Source organism: Cupressus sempervirens, chromosome 10 (genome assembly GCF_028749045.1).
Source record: "Cupressus sempervirens isolate cs-2001-9-10 chromosome 10, ASM2874904v1, whole genome shotgun sequence".
NCBI classification, from domain to species: domain Eukaryota; kingdom Viridiplantae; phylum Streptophyta; class Pinopsida; order Cupressales; family Cupressaceae; genus Cupressus; species Cupressus sempervirens.
The window spans coordinates 378,215,736-378,227,189 of record NC_143127.1 but is presented as its reverse complement, the minus strand read 5'-3'; the positions used below and the strand labels follow the sequence as shown (position 1 = coordinate 378,227,189).

The window sequence follows — 11,454 nt, the reverse complement described above, 5'->3', positions numbered from 1 at the left end:
CATAGCTAGAATTCTAATACTCTGTCTACCCCTAACTCAAACTATAGCCCTAACTATAACTCAAACTCTAACCCTAACTCATATTCTAACCCTAAACCTAACCCTAACCTTGACCCTAACCCTAACCCTAAGCCTAAGCCTAACCCTTTGTCTACCCCTATCTCTAAACCTAACCCTAACCCTAACCCTACCCCTAACTCTAACCCTAAATCTAACTCTTGCTGTAAATCTAACTCTACCATAATTAGACTCTAACCCTAACCCTAACTTTAATCCTAACTGAAACCCTAACCCTAACCCTAACTCTAACCTTAACCTTGACTCAATCCCCTTACCCTAACCTAAACATTGATATAACTCTCTCTATATATAACCCTAACTCTAAATATAAACCTAACCCTAACCCTAAATCTAACTCTAACCCTAACTGTAAGCGTAACCCTACCCCTACCCATAACTCTAACTGTAAATCTAACTCTACCATAATTGGATTTTAATTTTAACCCTAACCCTAACTCTAACCTTAACCCTGACTCAAAACTCTAACCCTAACCCTAACTCTAACATTAACCCAACTATAAAATTAACTCTATTGGTAACTCAAACCCTAAACCTAACCCTAATTCTAACCCTAACTCTAACTCTAGCTCTAGCTCTAACCCTAACTCTAACCATAACTCAAACTCAAACCCTAAACCTAACCCTAATCCTAACCCAAATTATAATGCTCTGTCTACCCCTAACTCAAACTATAACCCTAAACCTAACTCAAACTCTAACCCTAACTCATACTCTAACCCTAAACCTGACCCTAGCCCTAACCCTAACCCAAAACCTTACCCTAACCCTAACCCTAACCCTATATATAACCCTAACCCTAACCCTAACTCTAATCCTAATCTTAACCCTAATTCTAATCCTAACACTAACCTTAACCCTACCCCTAACTCTAACCATAAATCTAACTCTACCATAATTAAAATCTAACCCTAACCCTAACCTTAACCCTAGCTCAAACCCTTACCCTAACTTTGTCCCTAACCATATATCTACGTATGACTATAACATTTTACATTACAATATCCCAAAAATAAAATATATATTTTTATCTAAATTAAACTCCTTATATTAAATTTAAAATAATATTTGACTCAAACCTTAACCGTAACCCTAACCTTAACCATGACCATTACTCTAACCCTAACCTTAACCATAAACATAACTCTACGCCTAACTCTAACCCTAATTCTAACTCTACCATAATTGGACTCTAATCCTATCCCTAACCCTAACTATAAGCATAACTCTAACCCTAGCCTTAACCATGAGCATAACTCTAACTATAGATCTGACTCTACCATAATTGGACACTAACCCTAACCTTAACCTTAATTTTGATCCCAACTCAAACCCTAACCCTAACTCTAACCTTAACCTTGATTCAAACCTTAACCCTAACCCTAACCCTAGCCTTACTATAACCCTAACCCTAATCATAACCATAACCATAACTCTAACCCTAACCTTAACCATGACCATAACTCTAACCCTAACCTTAACCATAAACATAACTCTAATCTGAACCTTAACCATAACTCTAATGATAACCATAACCATAATTCTATCCTTGACCTTAACCATAGCTCAAACCCTAACCCTAACTCCAACCCTAACCCTAGTGCTAACCCTAACCCTAATTCTATCCCTAAGGTTAACATTAACTGTAATGTTAACTTTGTCCCTAACCATATATCTACGTATGACTATAACATTTTACATTACAATATCCCAAATTTTTTTTTTTTTTAAAATCTAAATTAAATTCCTTATATTAAATTAAAAGATATATTTGACTCAAACCCTAACCCTAACCCTATCCCCACTATAACCCTAACCATAACCATAATGATGACTCTAACCCTAACCTTAACCATGAGCATTACTCTAAACCTAACATTAACCATAAGCATAACTCTACCCCTAACTCTAACCCTAATTCTAACTCTACCATAATTGGATTCTAACCCTATCCCTAACCCTAACTATAAGCATAAGTCTAACACTAGCCTTAACCATGAGCATAACTCTAACTTTGGATTTGACTCTACCATAATTGGACTCTAACCTTAACCCTAACCTTAATTTTGATCCTAACTCAAACCCTAACCCTTTAAACTCTAACCTTAACCTTGACTCAAACCTTAACCCTAACCCTAACGTTAGCCTTACTATAACCCTAACACTAACCCTAATCATAAGCATAACCATAACTCTAACCCTAACCTTAACCATGACCATAACATTAACCCTAACCTTAACCATAAACATAACTCTAATCTAAACCTTAACCATAACTCTAACAATAACCATAACCATAACTCTATCCCTAACCTTAACCATAGCTCAAACCCTAACCCTAACTCCAACCCTAACTCTAATGCTAACCCTAACCCTAATTCTATCCCTAAGGTTAACATTAACTATAATGGTAACTTTGTCCCTAACCATATATCTATGTATGACTATAACATTTTACATTACAATATCCCAAAAATAAAAAATATTTTTTTAATCTATATTAAACTCCTTATATTAAATTTTTAAAAATATTTTGAAGCATAATTTTATAGTAACTTCATACAACTCTAATTAAAAATTAATTAACAATTTTACAGTAACCTTATCAAAATAAAAAATAAAAAGTAAATATTTTTCCTATTGCGCCGCGACTGCCACTAGCTTATATATACCTCTATATATATTACACCGAGAGTAATCGTTCTCGAGGCGCCTATTTTTATTTTCATTAATCCCAACTTCGATTAAAATAACTTTGGGATTAAATAAAAATAGGCGCCTCGAGAACGATTACTCTCGGCGTAATATATATAGAGGTATATATAAGCTAGTTAAAATTAATAACATTTCACATTTGAATATAGGTAACAACTAGTTGAAATTATGTTGATACCAATTATTTATTTTTTTAAATGAAAAAGTCAAAACCTTACATTTATAAGTAAATTATATTCATAAACACCTTAATAATGTTGACCTACAATTAAAAACAATAACAATAACTATCATAATAGTATAAATTGAATATAAGTTGAATACCAACTCTTTCTACAAATACGCTATTTTAAACAATCGATCATTACATTAAAAATCAACCACAAACATAACTTGATATTAATGAACACCACTCATAAAAAATAAAAATCATACATTTCATAGTAAAAAAATAAATAAATAATCTAATCTTTTAAAAAACCATTTTCAAAATAATAAAACACATGGAATCTCAATTGAATCTTCAATGAAGAAATTTGAAAAAACAAAAAATACTTCGATAAGTACAGACAATTAGCGTGTGGGACATCGAAATTATATATTTTAATATATGGATAAAAAGCGCTAAGAATCACAAACCCTAAATGCTTCACTTGGCATTCGGTGCTTTGGATTATTCGTAGCATTGGAACGATAACAACACTCTGCATCTTCCTTTTGTCCTCGCGAATATTGTTTAAAAACACGCCATTCATGTTCGTTTGATGTTTAGTATTCTCCCTTTTTAATCTTTCAATTTAGCGGTTCTGTATAATTATCACCCTTTGTAATACCTCGGAACAAGAACAGGAAGCTTCAATTTTCGCAAATTCCTGTCAATTCTTTCGGATGTCCATCAACACTTCAAATTCGAACAAAGAAGGCCAACAGACACCTGATTTAGCACGCAGAAGCTTTCATTGTTTTAATCCCAATCCTGCAAATGCCCAGTGTGTCCCTGGTAAGCTCCCGAGCTCAATGTATTGTGGTAATTGTATTTAGTTGTTGTTTTTTTCATTTGGGTGTTTGGGTTTTTTTGAAATGCTCGCTGAATTTCTGGGCTGCTCAGATTCTTTAAGCGTTTTGTCAAGACATGTCGAACGAAAACAGACGGTATGAGATTGGGTATGCCTTGGCACCCAAGAAGAAGAACAGTTTTATTCGGCATTCTTTGGTTGAGCTTGCCAGGCAACGAGGCATTGACCTAATTTGTATTGATAATGAAAAGCCCTTAATAGATCAAGGTCCCTTCGATTGTATTCTGCACAAGATTTCTGGTGAGGATTGGAAAAAACAGTTGAAAGACTACGCGTTTAGATACCCAGATGTGTTCATTATTGATAAGCCCGAGGCTATTGAGAGGCTGCACAATCGGATCTCTATGCTGCAAGTGGTGTCCGAGCTTAGTATTGTTAATCAAGAGGATGAGGACGAGACATTTGGAATTCCTAAACAAATTGTGGTTTATAAAGCTGAGGCTCTGAGTGATTGTGGGGCCCTGTCAGGGTTAAATTTTCCTGTTATTGCCAAACCCTTGGTCGCTGATGGCAGTGTCAAGTCACATAAAATGTCTCTTGTGTTCAATTCTGAGGGCCTGCTTAAGCTGAAGCCTCCACTTGTGTTGCAGGAGTTTGTTAACCACGGAGGGGTTATCTTTAAGGTGTATGTTGTGGGAGATTATGTGAAGTGTGTGAAGAGGAAATCCCTGCCTGATGTGCCAGAGGAGAAATTGGGGAGTTCGGAAGGCCCGATGCCATTTTGTCATGTGTCTAATGTGAACCAAGATCATAAAAATGAGCTATACTATGAGGTTATGCAGCTGGAGGATGCTGAATTGCCACCGGCAAGGTTTGTTGCAAAGATTGCCGGGAGCTTAAGAAAGGCCCTGGGGTTGAATTTGTTTAATTTTGATGTTATCAGGGACACCAAGGTTGGGAATCATTATCTTGTGATTGATATTAATTATTTTCCTGGTTATGCAAAGATGCCGGCTTATGAGTCAGTGTTGACAGATTTCTTCTGGAATATTTTTCATGAGAAGAAGACGCTGGAGGGAAATGGAATTGAAGATGGTAATTCAGATTGTGCATTGTCTGTTAGTAGCAAGGATAGAAATGATGTTGACCAGTGTACCAGTGTTGGACTTTCTTCTGCTGTCATTGTTAAAGACGGCAATTGTTATGACAAGTTGGACATATCAGAGGCCAGTTCGCCTGTAACCTTGGATAAAGCTAGGGATGCTTCGAAGGGAGCCTTGACCAAACTGGGGGACATGTTGGTTGAAACCTGTGATAAAGCAGGATACACTGTCGGGAAAACCTTGCTCAAAGCAAATGAATCTTCAAAAGAAACATTGGACACACCAGAGAATATATCAAACATCGGTGATGAAGGTTTTCCCAACATTGATACTGATAGCAATGCTTCTTGCCGATAAGGATCACTGTATATCTGCTATCACCAGGTAAAAGAAGAAACTCATCTCAGTTTCAAGAATGTTGCGCACCTTACTGCTTTGGCTAAATTTCTGTTACTTTTCTCAGCGATCAGTTGTACGGATGACTTGATGCTACACACAATAGATGTGGCAATCATTTTTCTGTTTTATAGCATTACCGTCGAAGCTATTCCAGAAATTCTTATTCATTGTTTGAGAGCTTCTGAAGGTCATTTTTCAACTTCCAATGCCTAGAGGAAGAAATAAGCAAGTGTTTCTGCCTTGTAAACTGTATTTTGCCATGTTGATGGATGTAAAAATGTGTGGCATTCAATCAAAGGAAGTCTTGCCATTTTTGACCATTTTACTGTATCCAGTTGTATGTACACATTCTTATTTGTTCTCATTGAATTTGTTTTCTTAACAGAGAAATAAAGGCCATTAAATTGAGATTTGTTTCAAGTCTATCAAATATGTGCTGTTTGTGCTTTATATAATTCATGTGAAGTATTTTGGGTGCCACACAGAGTTTTAGAGCCTTCGCTAATGCTTATTTAAATTATTCTTAATGGAAATCTGTACTGTACATTGCTTGGAAACCAAGCTTGAGATTCACTGCTTATGTATCATTAACTTAGCCACACATTTGACCATTAAACAGGATGATCATCTGATCTGATTGTCCATATCAAAAACCACAAATCCCTAGTTGTTAAAGTGAAAATTTTCTACCTTGATCTATGAGCAGAGAATAATGTCTCGAGGTTATCATGCTTATTTTGGAGGGCCATGCTTACAATGCTTTTCTAAAGGTTGTCTATAATGTTATAATCTTTATAATTTCCCAGCTTTCAAGCCAGTGTGGCAACCAAGCCTTAAGTCTCAGGTTTCTGTACAATTTCCATAGGCACATCTGGCCCCACTGATCAAGCTTAATGTCATCTGGACTAGTTTGGAATATGCTGCTGAATCTGTGATATCCTAGAATATTTCATCGTAGATTATTTATTTATTACTTATTGCTTCCAATCACTGTGTAAATCTTTTAACACAATATATACTCTTTCAAATTTCTGAAACATTGGCCTAGTTAAGATTGGAAGCAACTTTCCTTTTCCTTTTGAGAGGGCACTAGTATCTCAGTTTCTTGTAGATATTTTTCCACTTAGTTTAACTTTAGACATTGCCCTATTCATTTTTCTTTTGAAGTAAATTTTCTCGGAATTTGAAAAGCTGCACAGTATTCTTCTGATAGGAGCATACTGAAAACCTTCTTAGCTGTTTCTGTTATCTAGATTTGAATTTAATTTGGACTGAGGTCAAAGGTTGCTCATCTTATTTGCTTGCATGCTTCTAAATTTTTTGTCCCTGTTTACCTCTGGAGTAAAAAAATTACTTCCTTTTGCCAACTCTTGGCATCTGTTAATTTGAAATTCTTAAGTATGATCATTGGGATTTAATTGAAAGGATACCCATGAGGAATTCAGCAGAAGATAGGGCCCTATAACTTTACAGGAATCTTAGAACCAAAAAGATTACGAAATCATAAAATTGTGATATGCTTATTTTTCAATTGGGAAACAAACTTTTGGAATAATCAAAGAAAAGGATTAACATTCACAGCTTCATGGACAAAAGATAAGATGAATTTGGGAAATGATTCTTGTCTTCAGTGATTACACCATGACCATACCATGACCATATTATGATCTAAGATCCAGGATTGTTGAAGGAATGTGGCATATTAAGGTAACCAGTTCTAACCTCCCAAGAAAGCCCTCGTCAAGCTCAAAAAATCGTTCTTACCCATTTAATTACATAGATAAAGCTAAGAGGTGACAGGAAGAAGAAAACCTAAGGTACAGCACACAGTTATTTAGCGGTAATTTAAACTAACTCAGCTAAAGGCTGATCTTAATCATGTGAGTTAAAAATATCAAATCTTATTTCTTTTAGATTCTTGATATTACCCTTACAAAAAGTTAGCCAAAAGAAGTGTCGGGGCCCATGCCTGTGGAGGGAAGATATAAGCTTATGTTGATTGTTTTTTCTGTAAGGAATTGACATTTTGTAGTTGAACTTTAAATTTCCTCATTTTTTTCACCCTAGTAAAATAAATGGAAACTTAAGGAGCTCTAGTATATATTTATTTGCCAAGATTGCATTGCTTTTCTTAGCCTCTTTTGATACCTGAACTTAAAATGCACTGAGGTCAATGGTTTACTCTTTAGCTTGTTTATTTGTGCACTTCCAGTTATAATCGTCAGAGTTTAGCTTATCAGTAAAATATGTTCTTTAGCTAGACTTTGTTAGATTGTTACTGAGGTCAATGGTTTACTCTTGAACTTGTTTATTTGTGCACTTCAGTTATCATCATCAGACTTTAGCTTATCGGTAAACTATAATTCTTCTTTAGCTAGACTTTGTTTGATTGTTAGTGTTCTGAAGGGAATACTACCTTAGCCCTGTGTGGTGCTCTGTACTAAAGGGACAGCTTAGCATTATTTATATGCATCTCAATAGAAAGGGATTTACAATTTGTTGAAAGTGTGCAAAAGAAACTTTGCTTGGTATAGTCATAGCAAAGGAACATCATTTATAATCTCATCAATAGTGGACTAGATACTTTCAAACTTGAATAGAGCAATTTCTGAGGGGCAGCACTGGATACCTCTACAGTACAACAGGAAAAGAAAGTGAACTTTTAAGAGGACATTTTAGATTAGAAAACTTTTGTGAGGGGTTAAAACTTCAAGAAGATCCTATTCGTTGATATCTGGTATGATACTTATCTCCATTAGGTTCTTGATATTTGTTCAAAAGAAGCCTTTGAGAAAAATTATAAATACATCTTATTTCTCTTGATTGAATGTATGAGCCTTTTCTCATTGATATTTTTGTGATCAACATTAGATATCGACTTATTCTTTCTCCCATTAAAGCAAATTCATTGGGACTGTCACAAGCTGCAGAGTTCTGTGTTTACCCAGAGCATATTGCTATCTTCATCTGTTTTGGGGAGTTGAATTTTGTTTGCAGTGAGATCAAACATTTGCTGTTTAGTTTTTTACTTGGCCATAGTTACCAATTTTGACCAGATTTAGTTTAAATTCAATTTGGTCAATTTTGTTGGACTTGCCAAAATTGTCCAACTTGCTCCAGATTTCTCAATTGATACAGAAATATACTACATTTGATGAAAACTATGTATTTATGATTTGTTTATCCCCCAAACTAGTCCAATTCTTAGAATCTGGTTACCATCTAAAATGTCCTGTCTCCAAGTTTTGTTATCTATCAGCTCCTGAAACATGAGCATTGGAGTTTAATTGAAGCAGATGCTAACCTTGACCAAAGTAGAGTTCAGCAGTAGATGGAGTCCTGAACATTATTTACAACAATTGCTGTAGACAAGAAAGAGGCAAATAAAAAATTTAAACAGTTTTATGCCCAATGTCCAATTTAGAAAGTTATAATAACCAATGGAAAAAGGGTTGGTGTTTATACTATCAGTAACAGAAGATTAGATGGATTATTTTTCAGCGATTATCACATTCATGATGGCATCATATAATTAAACAGGATCCTTCAAGATGCGTGTCTGTGAAAATATTAGATTTGTGCTCCAAAGAATGATCTCTTAGAGTTTGAGAGTATCTGGCTCAGCTAATTATGGATATAATGAGGCAATCTTCTTTGTAAGAAGGAACCATGAGGTACAATCTAAAAAATGTTTAGGCTTTTATGAGGACATGATAGAATAAATAATTTCTAGGAGTAGATAAAAGAAAACAATGATACAAAACTATAATCTTTAAGATTCTTGGTATCCCCCCAAAAGAAATTTAGAGATAAATACTAGGAGGGAGCCAAAAGGAGTCTCCAAAGAAGCTGCAAACTAAAATATAACTAAAAGCCAAAGAACTAAAGAAATTCATCTTGATGAGCAAAGAGAGCGTTTTATCCAGACTTAGGCAACAATGGTTCTGTTTGGTGGTCAGTATCTTGTGAAACCATCAAGATGATCATAGACAGACTATAAGTAGTTCAAATATCTAAGAGAGGGGAACCATTGTCAAATAAGAAAGAGTTGAGCATTTTGGAAAGCCAGAATGGGTGAGCTGGGTTCAATCTATACCGCCAGAAGAGGAGTCAAGACCCTTGGCTATAATTCTGAAGGTGATTGATGAATCCTTCCATAGACTGGCTCGGATTAAGTGGCCTTGACTAGCTGACTCTGGTGGGCGTAAAGAGTGGCATCCTGAAATGCTATCTGAAGCTCTTGTAACATCGACACTAACAATGTTACAAAATGATCAGAAGAAAGAAGTTAACAAAACTTTTGAACTGTGATGTCCTCAATGTTCTACTGAGAGAGAAACATAATTTCAATTTGGAATGATCAAAGAAAAACAATCTCACATGAATTGACTGACTAGACAAGAGGAATTTCTTGATAACTGAATCTTTCCTTTAGGATAACATCATATTAGGGTTCTGGTTCCTTCAGATGTGTTCATATGACTGGAGTATGAAGCCCAGAAATAGCCAGTTCTGATCAAATCTCTCTCCGTTCTTGAAATTATCTGGTCTGCTCAGGTGATTAACTCCGTTTTCCTCTGATAAATGTTGGAATTTTAAAGCATAAAAAAAATTAAAATACCTAAAAGTAAGTCATCATTACTGAGAATGTCTGGTAAGCCTGTCAAGAACTTTAGATGACTTCAGTAAGATTCAAAATATTAAAGAGGCAACGTTATCACATTCCACATTTTCATCAAGGCAAAACATTGCAGAGATGGTACAAGAGAAAAGTTCAGCAAGCAAAGGGATATGGGTTTTGAAAATTTCAAAATCACTTGAACAGTGCATCTAAAGGTTAAACTAAGCCATCACAAACTTACAAGTCAGAATTACTATCAACATGAGTATGTAAGGCATAATTGCTTTACTGTATTTTGATATCTGTACTTAAGTTTTTTTTGGCTTTTTGGTGTGTATCTGATGTGAGAGATGCCGTGATGTCTCTGGGATGGTCAAGGAATGCCATGCACTTATCCCAGACACCAATGCCTTGCACAGTTACACTTATCTCAGGCACATCAGACTGATCTCATTTTCTGCTTAAAAATGGGTCTCTCCCCACTGGCTTAAAAAAGAGATGGGATGAATGGCGAGTGATGACCAAGCCCTGCCACCCTGTCAACAAAATATCCAGACAACTGGGTTTTGTTGCTAGGACTGGATATGTGCTGAGAAACTCTGTTAAATACATTGATAATATCAATACAAATTACTGATAGCAAGGAGCTCCTGTGTAAATGACAGAATGAAAGTTTTAGAGAGTTAGGTAAGGATTTACCATCTACAGCTGATTGGTGTCAAATTAGTAGATGCAAATTGCCAACAGGAAATATTCTTTGGTAAAAATGTCATCGAAAAACAAAAGTTAATGGTGCTTGCACACCCTAGACCCTAGCAGGTGCTTTGAACTTTCACAACTCATTTGTAATGGATTCCGATTTTTAGCCACCATGATCATATATATGCATATAGGCTGAATTGATTTTGGTTTAAACTTTAAGATTTGACAGTTGTCATTGTAAAAATTTTGTTCTAAAGTTATCGTCAAACAATTATTGCTGTGCATTGTCATTTTTGTATTTATTATATAATTCTGCACACTTTGTGCAAATAGACTAATAGTATATATAGCCGCTTCCTTGCTTTCTCCAGAATTTATGAATTAATTTGTTGTCCCCTGAACTTGTCCATGTATCATCCCCCTATTCTAAAATGCAGAGAAGCACTGCAAAATAATTTGGATGCTGGATACCTATTAAGTGTTCCATCTAATAAATGGCTGCCAAATTGCCATGGATGATTTGTAGAAGCTATGAACTTAAGTCAAGGAATTCCCAAGGATCAGTCATAGGAGAGATGAATGGTTGGGACTAGTTAGTCATTGAGGCCCCTGAAGATCATAGGCTTCTCAGTTCGTTGTGTATTATGCCACCAACCTTTGGTATAAGAGGAATTCGTAAAGTTATAAATTTGCTCATCTTCAGAATCTGTAGTGAAATTTTAGGAAGCTCTATAATCTACTACTCTTTGAAGGACATAACTTATGGAAGAGATTCTCAATATCCAGTGGGAAATTATCTTAATTTATGGTTGGAGGGTTC

General features: G+C 35.4%; 1 protein-coding gene across 2 annotated transcripts; it reads left to right on the top strand.

Moving 5' to 3' along the window:
- Nucleotides 1-3,439: 3,439 nt before the first annotated feature.
- Nucleotides 3,440-5,631, top strand: LOC149534252 (inositol-tetrakisphosphate 1-kinase 1-like). 2 transcript variants are annotated; one of them, XM_089804963.1, is made up of 3 exons: nt 3,466-3,793; nt 3,902-5,296; nt 5,376-5,631. In XM_089804963.1, exon 2 carries the CDS (start codon nt 3,926-3,928, stop codon nt 5,267-5,269), a length of 1,344 nt encoding a protein of 447 aa, XP_089661089.1. In that variant the 5' UTR covers nt 3,466-3,793; nt 3,902-3,925; the 3' UTR covers nt 5,270-5,296; nt 5,376-5,631. The 2 variants fall into 2 exon arrangements, with proteins under 2 accessions (XP_089661088.1, XP_089661089.1); XM_089804962.1 differs by having other exon boundaries at nt 3,440-3,793; nt 3,902-5,631.
- The last annotated feature ends 5,823 nt before the right edge of the window (nt 5,632-11,454 follow it).

Coding starts and splice junctions, on each gene's coding strand:
- LOC149534252 (XM_089804962.1), top strand. CDS start 3,926: ATGTCGAACGAAAACAGACGGTATGAGATTGGGTATGCCTTGGCACCC.